The sequence below is a fragment of the Canis lupus genome, chromosome 25, assembly GCF_048164855.1.
Source record: "Canis lupus baileyi chromosome 25, mCanLup2.hap1, whole genome shotgun sequence".
Taxonomy (NCBI): Eukaryota; Metazoa; Chordata; class Mammalia; order Carnivora; family Canidae; genus Canis; species Canis lupus.
Window position 1 is genome coordinate 1001940 of NC_132862.1, and position 23772 is coordinate 1025711.

General features: G+C 52.5%; 3 protein-coding genes and 1 long non-coding RNA gene across 14 annotated transcripts in view; 2 read left to right on the top strand and 2 right to left on the bottom strand.

Annotated features, from left to right (window-relative positions):
- The first annotated feature begins 1732 nt into the window (after positions 1-1732).
- On the top strand, positions 1733-8756 carry NFE2 (nuclear factor, erythroid 2). 5 transcript variants are annotated; one of them, XM_072797641.1, is made up of 3 exons: positions 1733-2032; positions 5972-6139; positions 7495-8756. In XM_072797641.1, the coding sequence occupies exons 2-3, from the start codon at positions 6026-6028 to the stop codon at positions 8500-8502; spliced, it is 1122 nt and encodes a 373-aa protein (XP_072653742.1). In that variant the 5' UTR covers positions 1733-2032; positions 5972-6025; the 3' UTR covers positions 8503-8756. The 5 variants fall into 5 exon arrangements, with proteins under 5 accessions (XP_072653742.1, XP_072653746.1, XP_072653745.1 ...); XM_072797645.1 differs by lacking the exon at positions 1733-2032 and adding an exon at positions 2095-2346; XM_072797644.1 differs by lacking the exon at positions 1733-2032 and adding an exon at positions 2597-4515.
- A 2934-nt stretch (positions 8757-11690) lies between these two features.
- On the bottom strand, positions 11691-18204 carry HNRNPA1 (heterogeneous nuclear ribonucleoprotein A1). Of its 4 annotated transcripts, XR_012017262.1 has the most exons (12): positions 18047-18204; positions 17379-17495; positions 16922-17068; positions 16580-16790; positions 16390-16482; positions 16201-16293; positions 15865-15939; positions 15513-15671; positions 14798-14953; positions 14512-14577; positions 12051-12135; positions 11691-11830 (listed from the first exon to the last, which is right to left on the bottom strand). XR_012017262.1 is itself a non-coding variant. In XM_072797639.1 (11 exons), exons 1-10 carry the CDS (start codon positions 18059-18061, stop codon positions 14522-14524), a joined length of 1122 nt encoding a protein of 373 aa, XP_072653740.1. In that variant the 5' UTR covers positions 18062-18204; the 3' UTR covers positions 13576-14282; positions 14512-14521. The 4 variants fall into 4 exon arrangements, 2 of the variants coding, with proteins under 2 accessions (XP_072653740.1, XP_072653741.1); XR_012017264.1 differs by lacking the exon at positions 15513-15671; XM_072797639.1 differs by lacking the exons at positions 11691-11830; positions 12051-12135 and adding an exon at positions 13576-14282.
- A 512-nt stretch (positions 18205-18716) lies between these two features.
- The window catches only part of CBX5 (chromobox 5), a 37546-nt gene continuing 32490 nt past the window's right edge, over positions 18717-23772 (top strand). For 2 of the 4 annotated variants that reach the window (XM_072797646.1, XM_072797648.1), the window contains exon 1: positions 18718-18876. The gene's annotated coding sequence lies outside the window, so the exon portion shown is untranslated. Of the gene's footprint in view, positions 18911-23772 lie in introns of all 4 variants that reach the window. The other 2 variants (XM_072797653.1, XM_072797652.1) reach the window with 2 other exon arrangements.
- On the bottom strand, positions 20203-23466 carry LOC140616978 (uncharacterized). Its single transcript, XR_012017271.1, has 2 exons — positions 21702-23466; positions 20203-21249 (listed from the first exon to the last, which is right to left on the bottom strand). It is a non-coding gene; the product is annotated as an uncharacterized lncRNA (long non-coding RNA).

Here is a 23772-nt window from a genome sequence, read left to right on the forward strand (position 1 = left end):
GCGGCCACACCAGGGGCCTGAGCCAGTTTTCACTCCGCGTGTGTCCACTAGCTGCAACCTGATATCACTACTTCATCAGCCACAGGCGTGACTATCACCACCCCTCGCCCCCGCCACGCCACTGAGAGCTACATCTGGGCGCCCAGGTGCCAGGTGTGCGGCCCACGTTCACGCCCAGCTCATCAGGGGGTTCTGCGGCCCCACCTGCAGCGCGCCCTGAAGCCACGCGTCCCCTCCGGCTCTCCGTGCATCATGCGAGCAGGACCATGGTCTCCTGGGACAGAGCTGGAGCCCCAAGCACTTGACCTTGGGGTTGGGTGGCTGTTGACCGGTCCTCCTCCCCTCGCCAAGGCTTCAAGGAGGCCTCTTGGGTCGCTCGGTTGTGTTGCTGGTTGTGGAAGGTCCTGAGGGAGAACTGGGGTGCTGATGTGGAGGCGGCGGGAGGGGGGAACACTCGGAGGAGCTCTTATTTATCAACCAGGACAGAAAAATTTTGTCATTTTAACAGTGAGCACGATCCTTTCGGAGAATCCTGGCTGGGGGCAGCGCCGCCCATCTGCCTCCCAGTCTTTAACTGTTTCCAATGGAACTTGAACATTCTTTTTTTTTTTTTTTTTTAATTTTTATTTATTTATGATAGTCACAGAGAGAGAGAGAGAGAGAGAGAGAGAGAGAGGCGCAGAGACACAGGCAGAGGGAGAAGCAGGCTCCATGCACCGGGAGCCTGATGTGGGACTCGATCCCGGGTCTCCAGGATCGCGCCCTGGGCCAAAGGCAGGCGCCAAACCGCTGCAAACTTGAACATTCTAAGAAGAAAAAATAGAGAAAACGTCTAAGCTGCAGCTGTAAGGCCTGAAGCTAGACCTGGGAAGGACTTTCCTTACAGCTGAGAGCCACTGAAAGGAAGCTAGGAGGAAGCAAGCCTCCTCCAGTCTCTGGAGAGAGATGTTTGGCCTGGGCCTAGGGTGCGTGTTGGAGGCCCAGGGGTGATGGAGTGACTTCTGGGGATCCTTGCTGGCCTGAGACGGAGCCGCTCCGGGTGCTGGGGATGAACCTGATATCCCGCACACATGTGCCGGCCGGCCCGGAGGGTGTGTGGCGGCCATGCGTTTGGGGTGCCCCGCCTGGGAGAAAGGAGGACAGAGGGCACCCAGGGCCCCTGTAAGAGGGGTGCATAATGTCCCTGCTGGGCGCCCCCGGCACACCTAACTCCCCTCACACACTGGCAACAAACGGGGCCAAGAAAGAGGCCTTTGTCCCAGGACATCTGAGGCTGCTGGGGGAGGGGACAAGCTGCAGGTGAAAGGACACATCAAAGCAGCACTGCCCCTCCTCCCCAAAACAGCTCCCTCACCTCTCTCCCGGAACCCAGGCTTTCCTCAAATGAAAGCAATGCCCTAAATGCTCAGCTGCCCAAACAGCTGGGACGCGACACACTGGGACCCTATCTCCAGCTGCCATTCACCTTGCCATGACTCAGTTTCCCTGCCCCGAAGAGAGTCAAGGGGGCAGAAGGAAGGAGGTTACGACTTGCATAAAGTCGAGAGGTCACCCGGGAGAGGGCCACCAGGTTGGGATTCATCATGTGCCCGGGAGAAATGCAGGCCTGGCAGGCCTCCTGGGCTCCCCAGGGCCGGGGCGCTGGAGCCCCGAGTGCCCCCGCTGGCCCGAGCACCGTGGGGGCGGGGTGTGGGCAGAAACCACACCGGGCTCAAGTTTCCTCTCTTGGCCAGAAGGGGCAGGAGGAGAGGAGGGCCACGGGGAGAGGGGAGGAGGATTGGAGGAAGGACGGAGAGCTCAGGCCCAGGTCTTCAGAGCGGAGGCTGGGGCGCCGCCGCGCTCCCCGTGCTCAGTGCTCAGGCCGGCCTCGGCACCCAGCGCTCAGTGATGGCCCGGGGGCGGGGCGCAGCCCTCCCCTGTTTCCAGAGGTAGCGGGGATCGTCACCCCGGAGGTGTCAGCGCAGGCCCAGCCTCCCCAGCCTCCGCGCCGGAGCCACGGCTCTCTCCTCACCCGGCTCGGACCCTGCCACAGGTGCCTGCGGGGTGGGGCGGGAGGCGGGTGCCCGGGGGCCAGGGACAAGCTGGGGACGTGGAGGTGGCGGCCCAGAGAATCAGCAGCTCCCCGCACACCCCCGAGGGCCGAGGGCCTCCCCGGCGGCCCCCCTTAGGAGTGGACATCCAGGAATTCATCTGGGGGAAGAAGACCCAGATGGCTTCTTGAGCGCCCGGGGCCCCTCAGGGTGACTGGCTGCAGGGGCGGCACGGTGGTCCTCTGGGCCGCGGTCACGGGGCTGGGGCACCTGGAGCCAGCCCATGGCACGGCCGCCCTGGGGGAGCGATGCTCAGGTGCGTGGTACCCATCCTGCTGCCCCATGTGGCCGCTGGGAAGCTCGGGAGGCGAGGAGCTGGGGCCGCCGCTGGCCTGGGGGGTGAGAGGCGCCAGGATGGGCAGGATGCGCGGTGGGCGCGGGGCTGTTGGGGTTTGGCCGCCCGTGGCCTTCCTGCCCCCGCCCCCCGCTGCAGCCGGCAGGGCAGCCCTTCACCCTGGAGGTCCAGCAGCTCGGGAAGGAGGAGGCCGGTGGCAGCCGAAGAGAGAGGGGGGCGGCCGGTCTGGGGGCTGGGATTCTCTACATCTTGGCCCCCAAACAGCTGGAGCTTGGTTTCTAGGGACCGAACGGGGATGGCACACACTTGTCCCTTTCTCCCTCGTTCCTATACACCTGTTCGAGTCTGGATCTCCCACTGATGATCTCTCTCTCTCTCTCTCTCTCTCTCTCCTTTTCCTCTGTTCTGTTTCTCTATTTTACCTTCATGTGCCTCCCCCTCTTTTGGGATTGTTCCTAATATTTCTGAACAGCTTGCTCACCTGCCACTCCACGCCCCAGGTTTCGCCGATCCCTCCCCATCCTTCCATGGCTTCTATTGATGCCCGGAGAGGTGGGTGGTCTAATAAACCTCAGAGCAGGATCCCAGAGGCCAGCACCCTCTCTGTCCCCTTCTCCCCGTCAAGGCGTCCCCTCGCAGGTGGTCCTCCTCTGGGATCCTTGGGTATAAGGCTCTGTGTCACTCTGTGAGTGCCCGGACCCTGCGTTACGAGCCGTCCGGGTGGGACCATCGGGGGGAGTATAGTCCCTGTAAATGGCTCCCGTCCTGCCTGGAACATGTTGGTGGGGAGGAAGAGGGCTGTGTGACCTCAAAGTGCAGGTCACACTGCAAAGTGGGAACAGTTTACTGTAAAGCTAAAGGGACGCAGGGAGGCCCGCTCGCTTTCCCGGGAGCCGTCATGCGTGCGTCCCGGTGGTGGTCTGTCTGAGCAGTTCTGACTAAGCCTCCTCCCTGCTGTGTACCTGCCAGCCCCTGTGCCCCGGCCCCTTCCTTAGACAGGGAGGCTCCCAAGAGCCGGAGAGGCCTGTGCTGGTGGAGAGACCACCACCAAGCCCTGAGTGGCTGGGGAAGAGCACACGTTCCCCTGGGGCTGGTCCATGGCCTGCACCACACAGGCCGTTAGAACTAATCCGGAGATTCTCATCAACTCCCTCCTTCCCGACCTTCCTGCCTCCAGGTCCCCCCGGGGACCCTTGTGGATTCTCATTTCCTTGTCCCAAAGGTTCAGGGGAGATTGAGCTCCTGGTCTCCATGAGAAGGGGCTGATACGGAGTCTCGGAGACCGGGGCAGCCCCGAGGGCAGCCTGCCTGGGTCATGGGTTTGAAGCTAGGAGGCGTCTAGGGTTAATTTGCCAGGCTCTTTTCTGGCTTCGTGTTCTTCCCTGTAAACACAGAAGGTTGGACTAGTTCAGCGTTTTTCAAGGTGGGGTGGGGCTGCGCATCAGAAGCACCAGGCGCTTGTTAAGGTGCCCGCCACTGGGTACCTGCACCTATGAATTCCATTCAGTAGGTCTGGGGTGCCTTGCGGGAGCCCGAGTTCCCACAAGCACAACAGGTGAGTGTGGTGCACAATCAAACTGGTGACTGCCCGAGCTGGGTGCCGCGGACCGGACCGCCTCCCACAGCTAGGGACGCCTCTGGTCCCCTCGGGGAAGAGGTGAATGGGGAAGTGATTTGCCCCAAGGCACGCCTTCGCCTTCGGGAGGCGCGAGAACCTGGTCTCCTGCCTCCTAGGGCAGGCTCCTGGTACTGCAGCTACGGGTCAGATCCAGGAAGACCCGAGGAGGGACCAAGGGAGGGGTGCAGGGTGAAGGGCTGTGAGGCAAGAGTCATTGTCCCTGCCCCCTGAGCCCCTTCTCCATTCACTTTGCCTTTGGGCAATTTCCTCCAGAACCTGGGTGGGGGAGGGCGGGGTTCCGGTGTTGAAATGGCATCCTGGGCAGACATAAACACCCCACCCACTTTGCCCACTGCGGGGCGTGCCACACGGCTCCCAGCTCTGGGGGCAGTAGAGCAGGGGGGCGGGGGGCGGCCTCCTCCTCAGGATAGCTTCTCTGCCTGAGTTTGCGGGAAACCAAGGAGCCGGTTGCACAGCAGATTCGGGGATGGGCCATCCTAGTGGCGATCAAGGTCCTGCAGCTTGGGGTGATCCCGCCCCCCAGCCTGCCTGCCCTTCCTCTGGGGCAGCGATGGGTGCCGTGTCTGGCCCTAAGATCCGAGGAGGCCCCGTGAAAGCCCCTTGGATCCCTCCCGGGGGCAGGGAGAGCGGGCCGGGAGGTGGGTGACGGCGGGTCGGCGGGTCGGGTGGGGAGGTGGGCTGAGAAGGGCCCGGAGGGAGGCGACGTGGAGAGGGCTGAGGGCGCCTGAGAGCAGCAAGCTGCAGAAAAGGACGCGGAGCTCAAGCTACGCAACCCCGGGTTTATGGATGCGGAGACAAGCTGAGAGCAGTGCCCGGCCTGGGCTGCCGGCCTCAGGCCCGGGGCCGCGGCAGCTCGAGCCCAGGTCAGGGAAGGTCGGCGGGGACGAGCCAAAGGGAAAGTGCTTTTGAGGCTCTAGAGAGGCCTTTCTGAGAAGAGGAGAGAAGAGGTTCCGCGGAAAGAACTGCGTGAGGAGGAGGGCCGGAGCCGGAGCCGGCAGTGCGGGCCGGGCGGGGGGCGGCGGGGCGGCGGGGCACAGGCGGTGGCCCGGCTTCTCGGCTGCGGCTGCATTTCGGCTGCGGCTGCATTTCGGGCCGACCTCCTGGGACGGGTGTGGAAGCCGGCGGCAGACTCAGGCCTGCGGGACACCCGCCGCTCTTGAACTCTTGACAGCGCGTCTAGGCCTTCGCGACGATTGTCCTATTACCTTAGGAACCCCGGCCGCCTGGCTGTGTGGGTTGGGGTATGGCCGAGATGACCCTGCAGGGACAGAGGACAGAGGTCCAGTGTCTCCAGAGACCATTCCTCCTCTGCTGCCTCCAGCTGATAAACCTCTTATCAGGCCCAAGCAGGGGAGCCCAGAGCCAGGAGAGGAGGAGAAGGCAGGGCTGCTATCAGCCACCAGGCCCGGGCCATATCTCGGAGCAGAGGAGGGGCTGTCTACTTGGCTCTTCCCACAACACGCTCCTTGGGGATCCCCAAGCGCTCATTCTCATCTTGGGAAGATGAGACAGAGGAGGAAAACTGAGGACAGAGGAGGAAAGCAGGAGTGATCCCTGATGTCGCCCCGGAAAATAGGGAAAAAAGTCCCCCGGAAGATCTGACTTCTGCCCTGGCCAGTGATACAGTTTTAGGGAGTAAGAAGAAGGGGAAAGAGAGGGCACCTTGCCTGCAAAAGAAGGTACAGACCTGCTGTGCTCGCAAGGACCTGTCTGCAGCCATAGCAGGTGAGGTGGAGATCACACCACACGGACAGCCTCTGCAGCCCAAGGGGCTGGTCGGCGAGGACAGCGTAACTGGGGGACGAGGGCGCGCCTTCTCTCCCGCGAGGCTGCGGGAGCTCTCCGTGGAGCCAGGACAAAGTGGCTGGTCCCTAGCACGAGAGGCCTTAACCTGTTTCTCCTTTTTAAAACTTATTTATTCTTTACCCTGTTTCTCCTTTGACACAGGTTCCTGGGGACTTTGGGCTTTAAGGACGCTGGACCAGGCCCTGGCCCAGTAGGATGCCCCCGTGTCCTCCCCAGCAGAGCAGGGACAGGGGGACACAGTTGCCCACTCCAGAGCTGGGCGAGATGGAGCTGACTTGGCAAGAGATCATGTCCATCACTGAGCTGCAGGTGAGCGGGACTGGGGGGACCCAGGGGAGGGGAGAGCTGAGGAGCAGGGAGTCTGGCTGGGGCTGAGCAGGGGGCTGGAGCGAGCGGGGAATGTTCCAGACACTGGAAAAGGAAGGGCTGGTGCAGGAGGGCGATCTGGATGGAAGACCAGAATATTAAGGGGTGAGCGGTGCGGAAGAGCAGGGGAAGGAGTGGTGGCGAAGGAAGGACCTGATTGGCCGCGTAGGCTCTCAGCAGCCCCTCCCCTCCCATCTCTCTAGCCCACCTGGGCCGCCTGCCTTCGCTCACCTTCTTCCCTTCTGAACTCCCTCTCCTCCAGCCCTGCCCATCTTCTTCCCTCATTGCCTCCCCCTGCCCTCAGATGCTGGGCCCCTTTCCCTCAGGTAGCAGAGCAGTAGTTCAGGGGCCTGGGGAAGGAGGGGGTCAGACTATGACAGGGTCCTTGCCTCCTGCCAGTTGGACAAAGGGGTGTCTGTTGGCCTAACAATGATGCCTTTGTCCCCGGCTGGGCTGGAGCACGGTGGCTCCTCGATGTGAGTTGGGGGCCCTGTTTCCAGCATGTTCCCTCCTTCTCTCTGCACCTGGGCAGGGACAGAGGGCCTGGGGAGGAGAGGGTACTGCGAGTGCCGGCTCCCCAAGGTGCCTCTCAGCCCCCAGACCTAGCCCTCTGCCCCCCCCCCCCTTCTCTGCCCTGCCATCTGCCCTAAGCCCTCCTCGCGCTCAGCAGCTCCCTCTGCCGGGTGCCAAGGGCATGGCCAGCGTCTGAACTTGACCCTTTGACCCTAGATAACCACAGCAGGAAAGGGTTCTGGGGGGGTCATCACAGATAACAACTTCTTGTCTTCTTGAAGGAAAGAAAGGAAGACGAGCCTTTTCAAACTTGGGTGAGAGCTTCCCCTGAAGAGGGGGAGATTCCATAATGTTGCAGCGTTAGGTAGTCCTTCCCGGAGTCTGACCTCGGGGACTGCCGCTCCTGTTTAAGCTTTTTTTTTTTTTTTTTTAATTTTTTTTTATTTATTTATGATAGTCACACAGAGAGAGAGAGAGAGGCAGAGACATAGGCAGAGGGAGAAGCAGGCTCCATGCACCGGGAGCCCGATGTGGGATTCAATCCCGGGTCTCCAGGATCGCGCCCTGGGCCAAAGGCAGGCGCCAAACCGCTGCGCCACCCAGGGATCCCCGTTTAAGCTTTTTAAAGCTGCTTTCTACTTGGAATAGCGGCACAGCAACCTTACGAGAGGCTTCGCGTGATGTTTTGCACCTCTCTGTTCCCGTTATGTCACCGTACCTTTCAGAAGGACCCAGCTGGTTCTCTTCCTCAGCCTGTCTTCAAACCTCTGTGTGTTTTCTTGCAGGGCCTAAATGCTCCAAGTGAGCCGTCGTTTGAGACCCCAGCCCCAGCCCCATACCCTGGGCCCCCGCCACCCCCGACTTACTGCCCCTGCTCGATCCATCCAGATGCTGGCTTCCCCCTTCCTCCAACACCTTACGAGCTCCCAGCAGCCACATCTCATGTCCCAGACCCGTCGTACTCCTACGGCAACATGGCCATACCGGTTTCCAAGCCCCTGACCCTCTCAGGCCTGCTCAGTGAGCCCCTCCCAGATCCCTTGGCTCTCCTGGACATCGGCCTGCCAGCGGGGCCCCCGAAGCCCCAAGAAGACCCAGAATCTGACTCAGGATTATCCCTCAACTATAGTGACGCTGAATCTCTTGAGCTGGAGGGGACGGAGGCTGGTCGGCGGCGCGGCGAGTATGTAGAGATGTACCCAGTGGAGTATCCCTACTCACTCATGCCCAACTCTTTGGCTCACCCCAACTATGCCTTGCCACCTGCAGAGACCCCCTTAGCCCTAGAACCCTCCGCAGGCCCCGTGAGGGCCAAGTCCACGGCGCGGGGGGAGGCGGGGAGTCGGGATGAGCGTCGGGCCCTGGCCATGAAGATTCCCTTCCCGACGGACAAGATCGTCAACTTGCCGGTGGATGACTTTAACGAGCTATTGGCACGGTACCCGCTGACGGAGAGCCAGCTGGCCTTAGTGCGGGACATCCGACGGCGGGGCAAGAACAAGGTGGCGGCCCAGAACTGTCGCAAGAGAAAGCTGGAGACCATCGTACAGTTGGAGCGGGAGCTGGAGCGGCTGGGCAACGAGCGGGAACGGCTGCTCCGCGCCAGAGGGGAGGCCGACCGGACCCTGGAGGTCATGCGCCAGCAGCTGACGGAGCTGTACTGTGACATCTTCCAGCACCTGCGGGACGAGGCAGGCAACAGCTACTCCCCCGAAGAGTACGCCCTGCAGCAGGCCGCTGATGGGGCCATCTTCCTGGTGCCCCGGGGGACCAAGGTGGAGGCCGCGGACTGAAGGGCGGGGCTGGCCCCGGAGAGGTCTTAATTCCCTTCTGATAAGGGTGCTCCCTAGCAGGAGCGAGTTCTCTAGAGCAGAAGGGGACAAGGGGAACCTAGCATTTGGAGGTCCGAGGCGGATCGGTAAGGCTTGCCTTAGGGGAAGTGATTGCGGGGAGCTGGAATCTCTTTTCCATGATCCGGCTTCCTGGATCTCCAGCCTCCACCTCCTGTTTGAGCTTCGGTATATAAAGCGCTCTACACACACACAAAGCCTTCCACTGTGTCTTCCTTCTCAGGAGAGGGCGATGAGACGGAGCACCCCTCAGAGCTCAGCGCTGGGCAGTGGAGAGGGAACCCTGCCAGGCTCTTTTCTGCCCCTACAGCTCTGGGAGACATTTGGGCTTGAGCAGCACGGTCCACCCCCTCATCTCCTTCTTCAGAGCCAGGGGTCACGGATGATCTGAGGGGCCCCCTCCCTGGTGACCCACTATTTAGGGGGTGGGGGCTGCTGCCAAAGCTGGCTATACCCCCTGTGCAAGATCCTGAAGCTCAGGCCTCTCCTTTCCCAATCTCCGGAGCACAGAGAAGTCCAGGATACCGCGGGCCTTCTTCCTGTTCCCTCCCGCCCACTTCTGTAGGACTTGCTCGTCCTCATGTACTAGAGCTCTCGGAAGACTGAGATGCTCTTTAAGCGGAATGCATTTTTTTTAAATAAAGATTTTATTTATTCATTCATGAGGGACACCGAGAGAGGCAGAGACACAGGCAGAGGGAGAAGCAGGCTCCACCCAGGGAGCCCGACGTGGGACTCGATTCCAGGACCCCGGGGTCATGCCATGAGCGGAGCCAAAGGCAGACGCTTAATAGACTGAGCCACCCAGGTGCCCCTCAAGGGATTTCAAACCCGAGTCTGGTCAAGCCCTGCTCCCTGGTGTAGGATATGCCTTTTGGTGAACTTTTCTCCTTGGTTGTAGTAGATGCACTACCCCATTGTTTGGGGGCCTCCCTTTCCTAGAGCCTCAAAGAACTAGGGCATTTTTTCCTTGAAGCAGAACATGAATAAGTTCCAAAATCCAAGTCCAATCAAACTTCTCGGACACTACACTTTAATCTTCCGGGTTGGCGTTGGGTGGTTCCTGATCTTTCCAGTCACTGCAATAGGTCTTTGGGGTATCTTACTTCTATTTACACTTCAATTTTACTAGCTCCATTCCAATGGGGAAAACGTCCAAGTTCTGGTAGTTTTGAGACATGAAAGCAGACATCAAAGGTGTGGAATTGTTATGCTTAGATTCTCAAAATGGGGCAGCCCGGGTGGCTCAGCGGTTTAGTGCCGCCTTCAGCCCAAGGCGTGATCGAGTCCCACGTCGGGCTCCCTGCATGGAGCCTGCTTCTCCCTCTGCCTGTCTCTTGTGGATAAATAAAATCTTAAAAAAAAAAAAAAAAAAAAAAAAAAGGTTCTCAAAATGTGGTCTCCTAGGTTAGGGAATGAAAGCAACAGAAAGCCTCAGATTCCTAATAGATCTGCTAAGTTCAACTTATCAACCTTACTTTCTTAAAAAATTGAAAATGCAGGATCAAGTTGCAAAGGGCAGTGCCTGGGTTAGCGGTTTAGCAACTCAGTTCACTTAGGGATGCCAAGCAATTTTTTCACTTCTAGGCAAGCTCACAAGAGGGTAGTTCAGACCACTATTCAGTGCTTCCTGAGCACCTATTCTAGAATTGTTCTAGGCACTGGAGATACAAAAGGGGAAAATGCTCCATTCTAAAGATACATCGAAGCGGGTAAGACCACCATATACACAGAACCTACATAACCTAAAGTTAAAGGTGAACACGGGTTTTGTAGAACCTGGGTTATGTTCCGGAGGTTGCAAGAACTGGAGCCAGGTCACCTTCATTTAAAAAGTACAGAACCTGGGACGCCTGGGTGGCTCAGCAGTGGTGTCTGCCTCACTCAGGGTATGATCCAAGCTCCAGGATTGAATCCCACATCGGGCTTCCCGCAGGGAGCCTGCTTCGCCCTCTGTGTCTCCCATTAATAAACTTACTAACATCCTGTATTTACTTGTAAAGCACGTAGTGAAGTACATGGAATGTAACCAAAGCATAACCTTTTTATTCTAGTGGTCCTGTCCTTCTAAACCATGATTATGAGAAACTTAGTAACTTCAAGTCACAAAGGGAATTAGATTCTTACAGTGGTAGATCACCTACACATTCACACCTAAGTTGAAAATTGAAGCTGGATGATCTTTTTTTGAAGACAGAAGGGTTAAGCATTCACTAGGTGGTTGAATTACTGCTTCATAATTTTTGGGTTACTCTTAAGAAACTTAAAAACTGGGCAGCCCGGGGGGGGGGGGGGGGCTCAGTGGTTTTGCGCTGCCTTCAGCCCAGGGTGTGATCCTGGAAACCCAGGATCGAGTCCTGTGTTAGGTCCCCTGCATGGAGCCTGCTTGTCCCTCTGCCTCTCAAATAAAAATATCTTTCAAAAAAAACCCCCAAAACCTTAAAACTTCCTGCTCTCCCCAGATTCACCTTTAACTTTCAGATTTTTTTGAAATCAGAGATAGCTGGCCAATAAATACTTGTGGAGGGCAGCCCTGGTGGCTTAGTGGTTTGGCAGTGCCTTTGGCCCAGGGTGTGATCCTGGAGCCCCGGGATTGAGTCCCACACTGGGCTCCCTGCATGGAGCCTGCTTCTCCCTCTGCCTGTGTCTCTGCCTCTCTCCGTGTCCCTCATGAATGAATAAATAAAATCTTAAAAAATAAATGAATAGAACCACTTTGGGACACCCGGGTGGGCTCAGGCGGGGATCCTGGGATCGAGTCCCACACTGGGTTCCCCTGCAGGAAGCTCACTTCTCCCTCTGCCGGTCTCTCTCATGAATAAATAAAATCTCGGGGGGGGGGGGGCGGGAGGAACCACTGCCATTCCAAAAAGCTGAATACTACTTATTTTTTTCGTTTGGAAAAAGGACCACTCCCAACAACTCAAGTTCCTCCCTAATCTCAACTTCAACCTGATTAAGGAATTTATGTTGTCCCACCTTTCTTTACACACCCAAGATCTTAGTAGTTCCTTTAGGTTTAAAAGGGTCCAAGGAAGCATTAGTAAGGTATAAAGGAGAAAGATCTTCAATTCTAAAAAAATTTGATTTATCATATTATGAAGGGGGGGGAGGGAAACAAGGAACAGAACCAAGTTACAAAGTATTTATTAAAAGTCCATTCACAAAACTGAATGATTAATTCAAGCTGCAGAGCAGCTAACAACTGCATGGCAGTGAAAATGAGGTGCATAGTGGCTCAGATTAAAGGTTGTCCTCATTAAGGATGTTCCTGCAAGGAAAAAAAAAGTTATTAAGTGTTTACAGAAGCGCTTGAAAAATTCTACAATTATAGTCAGATTTAGTTTAATGGGAACCCAATTACTTTAAATACTTTTTGCTGGCTACGGCAGACAGATCCCATTTTTTGGGTTCCCAGGCACAATTTGTCATTCTCTACTTTGGCAATTACCAAGCACTCTTGCTGACAATTAAGTTTATAAAAGGCTTACCTTTTAGCCATAAATTTGTATGGATGAGTTTCTGAAAATTTTTTTTTTAAAGAGAGTTGATTAGCCTGGAGTAGCAGACTCCTCCCTAGAAAAGTAAACAACCTTTAGAACTAGCTTTTCTGAGACCAACTCCCAGATCAGGGTAAATCCCCCACCCCCCAAAATTAATGGTCCACCCTCCCTCCCACCATGTTTTGGGGAAGATTATAATGCATTACTTTGAGCCATTGTTTTAATGAAATGGGTTAAAGGAAGGTAGGAAATAAAATTAAAAGGGCAAAAATATATTGTCACAGTAGAATTAAGTGTTCACTTCCTTCATTTGGGAGCCAAGTCTAGGGTGTCCATTTAAAACAACTGATCTCCAGAAAAGCCAGTTCAGCTTAACTGGACTAGTTTTGGCTCAATATATTAAGGAAAATGTAACAGAAAACTGGAATTTAAGTAACACTATATGGATGTAAGTAAAATCTGTTCTTACCTACCAGCATAGCAATAAAACCTTTTCTCCTGGTTCTGACTGCTAGTCCTAAGAGTCAGGTGTGCCTTACTCTTGTCTGCCTCCTTTCTTGCGATGGTCACTGAAACTTCACTCCCTCCTAGCTTTCATGGAGCGTGACGTGGCCTGCCCCTGGCTTATCTGTACTCCACATACCACAAGTGTCTACTCTCAGCTGTAGAGTGTCTGAGCTCGGAGCCATTCGCGCTATACTTGCTAGCAGTTCCTAGAAGCTGAACATCTCTCCTGGATCTTTAAAGGCATTGTCACGAATCCTGAGGTATCTGCAAACTCCCTCAATAGTTAAGGTTCCACCTGCCATTGCAAACTCAGCCAATATCAAACTCATGGAACTATCACCCATGCTTTCCCACCCTCCTCCCCCCCACTCCACACCCACCCTCCTCCCCAAACTTCCAAGTAACACACCCACGGGATGGAATACACAATCCTAGTGATAAACAATTCTCTATGCTACCAGGTACAATGGCACTGATATTGAGGGTACCAAAGGGAGGGCTCAAAAGAACCTATGTAACAAATAACAATGATTGGATATTAACTGTAAAAGGCTTTAGAAATCATTTTCTATACAATTAACATTTTAGGATGGTTGTGTGATGTACCATATTTAAAGGAAAACTGCAGTTAACGTGAATATAATAAGGTTCCTTGCCATCTGCAGAATTTTTATGTCCAAACAGGTTTAAGTAGTATGGGATTAATTTGTAAACCTCAATTACGGACCCACCCACCAGAACAAAATGTAACTGCTGTTTTCCTTTAATGTAAACCTGGTTTTGTATTAAAAATAAGATATTCTTACTGGTGCTGGTCAGTTTAAAAAGGTCTCCCAAACACTTCTAATCTGTGGACTTATGGGGTGGCATTAGCCAGCAGCTGGTTTCTATTCTCTGGCAGAGTTTTGAACTTGAATTGTGATAGAAGCATTCAACATTATGAGGGGTAGTGGGTAGGGAAAGTCCAAAGCTCTGCCAGTCCCAAATCCATACAGTTGTCATTCCATTCAAGAGAATATTAAATCGTTTATTGATTACACATGATAATGGACGATACACAAGCTTTAATCCCATCTATAATTTTATCTGATACCATAATTCAATTTAGATATATTGCATAGGATGTGCCAACAATCATAATAACCAAATAAACTCCAGGACTTTGCTTGGGTGACCCTTTTAACGGTGAACTCCAGGTCACAACACATTAACTGTCAGTTCAACCACACCAAGGTTTGTGGAGACAATGGCTTCTGTGCCCAAGCAGGTTGCAAATAAATTTCGAGTGGAACCTGGCATCACCCTGAAGGAATTCTAACTTCACACTGTTGGGGTAGTTTACCAAGATGGCTTCAGAGTAGACTAACTTTACACAGCACATTTAAAAAAAGACACATTTATTCAGCGTCATGATCAGACTATTACATTTAGCAATCAACAGCATGGGTGCAAAAAAAAAAATCTACATTAAAACCCTTTGTTGGAATGCTTTACACTTTCCACAGAACAGAAACTAAAATAACCTGTTATACAATTAGTCACAAATACAGTCCTCGAGTTTTTTGCCCATACACATGAGTATTGTCTAAAACATGTCTTCTTTGTAGCAGCTAGGCCCTGCCACCACTGTGCTTGGCTGAGTTCACAAATCTGTTGTAACCTGTAGCTTCCCTGTCACTTCTCTGGCTCTCCTCTCCTGCTAAGCTTTGTTTCCTGTTGAACAATATGGAATAAAGTTGTTAATCTAAACATATTAAGACTCAAGGCTACAATCCAATAGCAAGTTTTGTTTCCCACAAATTTTGCTGATCTGAATATTAACATCCACAATTTTACTGCAATTATAATGTTAACTATGTTGCACTGCTCAGCTACATTAGGGTTACTGGGTTCATTATCATTTACAAAAATTAACTTAAAACATAAAAGGGTGTTTACTTACCTGGCAGTAATTAAAACCTTCTGCCACTGCCATAGCTGCTGCTGCTGCTGGAACCGCCATAGCCACCTAAGAACATAATTTGCCCCTTTAAGCTTTGGAAGCACCAACAGAAAGATTTTTTTATATAAGGGGCAGTAAAATTTCACAAATTTTCAGGAGTTTGAGCTCACAAGACTTTCCCAATTTGATTGCAAATTGCCTGTCACTTAAATTTCCTAAAGGCTTTTAACATACTCTACTGGTATTATAAATACTGAACGCTCCCAACAGCGCATATAGACAATACCTTGGTTTCGTGGTTTGGCAAAGTATTGGCCTCCACCACCATAGGGGCCAGAGCTTCTGCCTCCAAAATTTCCTCCTTTCATGGGTCCAAAATTTGAGGATTGATTGTTGTAATTGCCAAAATCGTTATAGCTTCCGCCACCTCCAAAGTTGCTTCCTAGGAATGGAAAGAGGGCCTGTTACTTGAAGATGGTAGTTCTGAATTCTATTTAGTGCTCATAACAAAAAAAGCTGCAGGATCTGCTTTGCCTTCCTCCCAAACTCTGGTTGCTCCAATTACCTATTTCATCCTTTTTCTGGGCAAGGCACTAAGTTGAATAATCCAGTTTTTAAAAAGATTCACCCACAAATTATCATGGCATTAACAGATCGTATTCTCTAGCCTCGAAGGCTTGTACCCATCCAGGGCACTGCAAACACAGGCTGGATCTATCAACCAAGTGCCTAAGATCCCAAAGGAGTCATATACTAAATCCTGCTGGAAACTAATCTAATTCTGATTAAAGGCACCACTATCCACTTATCCATCTATCTTATTTGGGAGTGAGGCGGCCCCAGCTTAAAGCTAGGAGGAGGTAGCATTAGCAAGCCCATTAAAAAATACCATGCATCGTACCACATAATGCTTTTTAAGAGCATTAAATCCCCTTAGGGACATAAACTCTAAAGGGCTAATCTAGCTTTTGCACCAAGTACTTGGATCACTGGATACCTACCACTACCACCGCCATAGCCGCCTCCGCCTCCTCCGTTGTTATAGCTGTCATAGCTGCCACTCCCGCCATAGCCACTGCCCTGGTTTCCATAACCCTGTCCACCACTTCCATAGCCTCTGCTTCCTCCAGAGTAACCAGGGCCGCCTCCTCCATAACCACCTACAAGAATACAATTCTTCTCAATAAGACAAAAGTATTTCACAGTCAAAACCTGTGCAAGTGTAATGCCTAAAAGCCTGCTCACAGCATGCTGTTATCAGAGCTGTTTATCATGCACTAGTTTAGCTCTACTAACCTAGTCTAAAGGTTGCCAAACGAAACTCCACCTATATATTCCTTAAAATAAACTTACCGTCATTACCAAATCCGTTATAGCCATCCCCACTGCCACCATATCCACCACCACCTCGACTGCCACCGAAGCCACCTGAAAGAAAGTAGAGTTTTAAACCACCATGAAGTGTACAGAGTATACGTGTTCTATGTTGTTTTAAAGTAGAATTCTATAAAGATACTTCCTGTGCTACAAAAATGATCCCAATGTTGATGATTTAACTTTCTGGTTAGTAAAAAGCCAGATCTACACTTGGATAAAATTTAAGCCAGGAGTTAATCTGCTGCAGAGGAAAAAGGGACCTGGGGATAATCAAAGTATAAATTTATTGTTAACTTTGAGTGGTAAACTTACCTCGACCACTGAAGTTCCCTCCACGACCAAAGTTGTCATTCCCACCAAAACCACCTCCACGACCACCACCAAAGTTTCCAGAACCACTTCGGCCTTAAAACACAAAATTTTTAAATGTTACATTATACGGATTGGAGAATCACTCAGTTAATTAATCCTCACGTGCAAGGATTAACTGAACAAACGCACCTCTTTGGCTGGACGAAGCACTAGCCATCTCTTGCTTCGATAGGGCTTTCCTTACTTCACAGTTGTGGCCATTCACAGTATGGTATTTTTGAACTAAAAAAAAAAAAAAATTCCAAGAGAACATGACCTCAGGCTTTAGAACGTAACATGGATTTCAGAAGCCGTAGCAAAGAGCATGCCCGACACTTACTGACAATCTTGTCTACAGAGTCGTGGTCATCAAAGGTCACAAAAGCGAAACCTCTCTTTTTGCCACTGCCTCGGTCAGTCATGATCTCAATCACTTCGATTTTCCCATACTGTTCAAAATAATCTCTTAGATGATGTTCTTCAGTGTCTTCTTTAATGCCACCGACAAAAATCTTTTTCACAGTTAAGTGGGCACCGGGTCTTTGAGAATCCTATTGTTGGGGGGGGGGGGACGGGACGGACACAATTCCGTTATTTACACCGACCAAGCCACCCCTAACCGCGAGGTCCCCTTGGCGGCCCGCTTCTGCGTCTGCCCAGGAAAGAATAAACCCTCACTCACTTCTCGGGAGACAGCCCTCTTTGGTTCCACGACTCTTCCGTCCACCTTGTGCGGCCGGGCGTTCATGGCCGCGTCCACCTCCTCCACGGTGGCGTACGTGACGAACCCAAAGCCTCTGGAGCGCTTGGTGTTGGGGTCTCTCATTACCTGAAAGGTGAGCTCCCTGAATACTGAGGAGAACCCCGGAACTTCTCACGCTGAGTTACAAATTAAAAAAAGAAAAAGAAAAAAAAAAAAAAAAGAAAAGCGCGCCCCCTCCCCTCCCCCCCCCCCCGCCCGCCCACGAGGCCCTCCGGCTCCCCGGGGCCGCCACACGTGCATCTCCTCCCGGGAGCGCCTCCGCGGCTGGGACCACCCCTTCCGGCGCCGGCCGGCTCTCCGCCCCAGTCCCGTTAACCGCCGTCGGAGCGGCGGAAGCCACCTCGCTCCCGGGCCCTCCGTCTCCGGCACGTCTTACCACACAGTCCGTAAGCGTCCCCCATTGCTCAAAATGGCTCCTCAGACTCTCATCGGTCGTTTCGAAGCTCAAACCTCCGATGAAGAGCTTCCGCAGCTGCTCGGGCTCTTTGGGAGACTAGGAGCGGGGACACAGCTCGTTACGTGGCGCGCCCAACGCCCAGCCCCGTCCCGTTGGGAGGAAAATCCTAGACAGCAGCGTTACAAGGCACGTATTGTTCCCTCGGGTTACGGGAGGCCACGTGCTTCTCCCCTCGGGGGGGACCGAGCGGTGGGGGCTGGGAGGCCGCGGGCGCATGCGCCCCGACTCTCCCTCCGACGCACGCGCAACAAAAGGACTCGGCTGGACGGACGCCGAAGCGGCGGGGAACTACGGCTGCTCCGCAAGAAACTCGCTCCCGGAGACACGATCAAACAAAACCCGTCGAATGCGCCCGCGAGTTCTGCCGGGAGGGCGCAGCCCGGGGCCACAGCCAAGCGCTGCAGGACGGCGGCCTCATGGCGACGACGAGGACAAAATGGCGACCTCAACTTCGGGAGGGGAAGGCCCTGGCGGCCCCCGAAGGGCTGCCGAACGGGCTGGCGCGAGCGGCCACGCCAGGCCGCGTCCTACCGGCCCCAGGGAAGGGGCGAGGAAGGAAACTAGGCGGGAGACAGCGTGTTACTCACCTCTGACTTAGACATGACGGCGGTGGGAGGGGAGACTTTAACGATGCTTACTCGGCGGCGTCCAGGGGCAGAAAGGAGTAATCTAACGAACGTATCTGCCAGCCTACCTTCGGCCTCGCTTTTTTATCCCGCCTCCTCGCTTTAGGCATTGGTAGACTCCGCCCCTGAGCGTCTCTGATTGGATGTTTGCGATAGCCTCCCCCTGCTATTGGTCTATAGCCCCGCACTGCTGCGCAACGTCATCCGCTTGGGCGTTCTACGCAGGCTCCGCCCCTTCAGGTCTATTGGTTCCCGGGTAATATTATTCCTAAGTACTGTGATTGGCTCGTCAACCAGTCATTCATATTTGAACGAACCTAAGGTATTTAAATGAATTTTCAATCCATTCCGCCCCGAAATTATGTTCCGCTCAGTTGGCGAAGCACGGTAAATGCTAATATATTACGAACGAGGTTATCAGGTGATTTTTTTTTCTTTTTTTTTTTTTTTGCAAACGACCGCCCGCCGGGCGCATGTGTAGTAAAATGGCGAGTTTACGCAGGCGCACTAACCAGTTCCGCTCGGCGCTTGGAGCACGTGAAATGGCGGGCGGGAGACGGCGGCGACTCTACGGCGCCTGCGTCGTGGCGGGAGTCGCGCCCCGCTCTGCGCAGGCGTAATGGGCGGAGAAAGGGTCCGGTCGCAGGATTGGCCGCGCAGGCGCAGGGAAGGATCCGTTTTGGCGGGCGGTTGGCGTTGCGCAGAAGGCGGCGGCGGCGGCGTCCCGTGGTCCGGCCTCGCCACAGAGGAACAGGGGAGGCGTTGGCGCGAGTGGCCGGTCTCGATTCCGGGTAAGCGGCGGATCGTCTCGCCTACTCATACGAGGTGTTGAACTGACTCCAATTGGGCCCGTTATTGTGTGAAATGAATGGAGCGCGGGGTGGGGGCTCGTAAAGGGGGAGCGCTGGGTTCAGCCAACCAATGGACGGCGGGGGCGGGATGTCTGCCGGCCGGGAGTGCCGTGGGGCTCCGCGGCCCGGAGTCTGACTGGCTTGCGCGCGGGCCAATTGGGTCCGCCTTTGCCGCCGACGGACGGGCCCTCGGGCCCTCGGGACGTGGGGGCGGGCCCTGCGCCCTGAGCAGCGTCCCGCCGAGCCAATGGGCGCCGAGCGCGCCGTAGGTTGGGCTCCTCGGAGGCGGCGGGCGGACTCCGAGGGGGAGGCCCCGCTGTGGAGCCGGCGGCGGGCGGCCTGCGGACGGCGCCCGGGCGGGTCGCCCGGTCAGCGGTGCGGAAGCGGGAGGCCTCGCTGCGGGCTGTGGAGGAGCGGGCGGGAGGGCGCGGGGGCGCGGGGGCGCGCGTTCTCTCCACAGTGGCCGCCGGCGCCCGGCGCTCGGGCCTTCACCCCACACGCGTTTCCGGTAGGGAGACCCTGACTCTGTGGCGTGTCGCTTCGGCTTCGGCATAACCGCTCCACGCGCTCGCGCACGCGCACGCGCACACGCACCCCGGGGCTTCTGGTCGCCCCGCGCGTGGAGGCTCCCAGGGGAGCTCGGCCGGTCGTCGGGAACCCGCTTGGCCGGCAGCGTCCGCGCGCATCGGAACCAGAGCCGCTGCCGTCGCGGACAGGCGCCGACCCACGTGTGCGCGGAACGCCGCGGCCTTCCCCGGACCGGTGGCGGATGCTCGTGAGCCCGCAGGAGAAGTGTGGGAAGGGCCGCCTCCCGCCGTGCGTCCGTGTCCAGGGCCCGGGTGGGATCCGGGCAGGTGGCGTCCCTCCCGCTCAAGTCCTTTCAGGGATCGCAGTTTGTGACTCGGTGAAGATGGGAAAGGCAGCCCTCGTGTTTCCAGGCACGATCCCCTGCTCCTCCCCTCCCCCTGTGTCATCCCTACACCACGAGAGAGTGCTGTCCTCCCCCCCCCCGCCCCCGCCCCCGCCCCCCGCGCGCCGGCGGAACTAACACGGTGATGCTCAGAATAAAAACACAATTTTAAAAACTTGACTTTCTTTTGTGTACTTAGTACCTGCCAGGGAGACGCTGTGCTAAGTAAGTAAACCCTTTACACGCATCATCTGTGTTTCCACGCCTTTACCTCAGTCTTTTTTTTTTTTTTTTTTACCTCAGTCTCTTCTGTGAACTTTTGTATCTTTCTTTACACCATTAAAAGGTTTCTTTCCTTTTTTTTTTTTTCTTTTTTAAAGATTTTATTTATTCTTGAAACACACAGAGGCAGAGACACAGGCAGAGGGAGAAGCAGACCTCCCACAGGGATCCGGATGCGGGACTGGATCCCAGGACCCCGGGGTCCCGCCCTGAGCCCAAGGCAGACGCTCCACCACTGAGCCACCCAGGCGTCCCATCCATTAAAAAGTTTCCGAGACTCTTTCTGCTATTCCTCTAAGGATGTCTGAATTTTGACAAATTGCTTAACATGGATGATATTTAGGGTGTTAGGGGTAGGAGGACTCCTCCATCACCTGGATTATTCCATTGCCTTCATTGTATTTTCTTCAAAGTGTTTATTTTACAGGCACTGTAATCACCTGTTGGTAACACCCATTCAGCTGATTTGAAGATGTTTTAGTAAAAATAAAGACGTTTTCGTTACATAATGGTTATATCAGAATCTAAATTGCCCTCTTGATCAATGGCATAAGGTTATTAGAAAGATGTTTAGATGCTGTAATACGTTTAACTGTGTATGAAGGACACTTCTGATTATAGACCTTTGTGACATTATACAAAGGAAAGTTAATTTTAGTTGTCCATATAATGAAGACTGGAGAGATTTGTGTTTTCTGACACTTGCAAGAGGACAACTTGATTTCGTATTTCCTTATAAACTGTAGGTGTGCTAATCAGCTGCTTCTGCTGAGTTTATAAGAACTAAAGGGATCTAAATTACAGTTCTCCCTAATTTATTTAGGTTCAAAAGAAATAGTCTTGACTTACGGGATTTCTTACAGCACTATTGACATTTTAAGCTAATAAATGCATTTCACCTCCTCCCTCACACCCATTTGTGACTATCAAAATGTCACCACACATTGCCAGATGTCCTGGGGATGTCAGTGGTAGTGATGGTGGCGGTGGTGGTGCAAAATCTTCCTCGGTTGAAAACTGTTGATTTAGGGGTGCCTGGCAGGCTGGGTCTGAGGAATGTGACTCTTGGTCTCAGGGTGGTGACTTCAAGCTCCACGTTGGGAGTGCAGCTAAAGAATTCACTATTAATAAAAAAATTTAAAAAGCAACGTTGATTTAAGTTGACATGCTGGAGGTACCTGGCTGGCTCAGCAGAGGAGCATGCAACTCTTGATGCTCTCGAGTCATGTTTGAGCCCTACATTGGGTGAAGAGATTACTTAAATTTACAAAAATAAATAAAATGACAGATGCTAGAGTTGATAATCTTGTCAAAGTATTTTATTTTAATAATTGGAAATTAGTGGGAGAAGGTGAATGAAGTGTTTAGGAAGTAGCCTTTGATAAATGGATCGCTAAATCTTAATGGTAATCTCTTCAGATATAGAGAGCTCATCGTTCCATTGGATAGAAAGGAGAATTTCATTAAGTTTTTATTATTTCTTGCAGTGTAACAGGATTGTTTGCATCTTTTGTTTGACTGCCTAAAATAATGGAATGGTGGACCTTGGATTAGATGCATCTTAGATTCTTACCTGCTTTAAGCCTCTTTCCTTTACTGGGGATTCTTTTGGATCAGTGTGTCTCAAACTTTTGATCTTGATCGTTACTAGGCAATCTGTTTAACCCTGTACACAAAACAAGTTTTGTTATATAAATACGTGTGCAAAGCGCTCTGGTATTTTCTCATCTATAGTACACTATTTCGTTTTCTTAAAAATGCAGATCAGTTTTTGCTGATTTTGTGGCTGTGTTTGGGGAAAAAAGAGAATTGATCTGAAGAATAGGTAAACAAATCACGGCCCCTGGAGTATCTGAATGGATTTTGCCCATCTCCAGCCCCAGCTGTTTGGATTTATAAACAAAATTAACTGTGACCCCTTATCTGATGATTTTAATTTCAAAGATTTCAGGATTTTGACATAGGTTTCTTGGTTTACTGTGGTTTACAAGTACACATTGCTTTTTTGTGGATTCTCTTACAATGTTAGAGTTTTTTTTTTTAAAGATTTATTTTTATTTATTTATGATAGACATGGAGAGAGAGAGAGAGGCAGAGACACAGGCAGAGGGAGAAGCAGGCTCCACGCTGGGAGCCCGACGTGGGACTCGATCCCGGGACTCCAGGATTGCGCCCTGGGCCAAAGGCAGGCACGAAACCGCTGAGCCACCCAGGGATCCCCCCCCTTCTTTTTTTTTTTTATAACAATGTTAGAGTTAATAGGTCTGATGAACATTTTTCTCCGGTGGGGAAATTTTAGTGGGTTATTTTTCATTGATGTTCTGAGACTATTCCATTGAAAATCTTTTTTTATTTTTTAAAATTTATTAATTTGAGAGAGAGCAAACCTGCATGTGTGCAGGAAAAGGGGGCTGGGTTAGGGGCAGAGGGGGAGAGAGAGAGAGAATCCTCAAGCGGACTCCCCTTGGAGGTGGATGCAGGCTCAATCTCAGGACCCTGGCATCATGACCTGAGCTGAAATCAAGATGCTCAACTGACTGAGCTACCCAGGGACCCCACACTGAACATTTTTTTTTTTTTTAAGGATTTTATTTATTCATGAGAGACAGAAAGAGAGAGGAAAAGACATAGGCAGAGACATAGGCCTAGGGAGAAGCAGGCTCCCTGCAGGGACCCAGATATGGGAGTTGAACCCAGGACTGCGAGAGGCAGACGCTCAGCCACTGAGCGACCCAGATGTCCCCCAAATCTCAAGTTTAGACTTATTTCTTGCCTGTGGAGAACCTGGTTTGGTTGTTCATTTGTACTGATCTTTTAACAATGCAAGATGTTTTGGCTGTGTTAGGAATTTAAATTTCGAGTACTTCTGTTTACAACTTAAATATTTACTTAAAAGGATAGTGTTCACTAAAAGGGAACATAACATATCTTCAGTGGTCTGTCTGAAAACCAGTAAGTAGAAAGCTATCTGGATAGCAGGTGAGCAGGATAATGTTGGGGCAACAAGAAAGAAAGAGAACATTACAGAGGCTGGATTTTTATATGTCTAGGAAAGTTTTGGTAGTTTTCAGAGCCCTTGGTAGAAGCTCTAGAAAAGAGAAAGGTATCCAGGGTATAGAGGCTTCTGAGGAAGATTAATAATTTTTACTTTTGTTTAGGTATTTTATTTAACCACACAGCATGGTTTATGGATCTTATGGAATAGCACATTTAGGGACGCCGGGGGTGGCTCAGCGGTTGAGCATCTGCCTTCAGCTCAAGCGTGATCCTGGAGTCCTGGGATCGAGTTCTGCATCGGGCTCCCTGCATGGAGCCTGCTTCTCCCTCTGCCTGTGTCTCTGCCTCTGTCTCTCATGAATAAATAAAATCTCAAAAAATAAATAAATAAATAAATAAAGGGAATAGTGCATTTAACAATCCTTGGTAAATAATTTCTTATGCCTTTTCTTGTTCTTTTGCTTAGTCTGTTTTTGTTTCCATTTATCTTACATGAAATTGGGTTTAGAGCTGTGTGCTGTGAATATTGATTTTAAAAGTAGTAAATTGCAATGTGAGATATCACTTGTAACTGGCTTGGTGTGGCTGCCGTTTATACATTGTTATTCATAAACTTGGACTCTGGGCAGTTACCTCTTTTCCCTGAC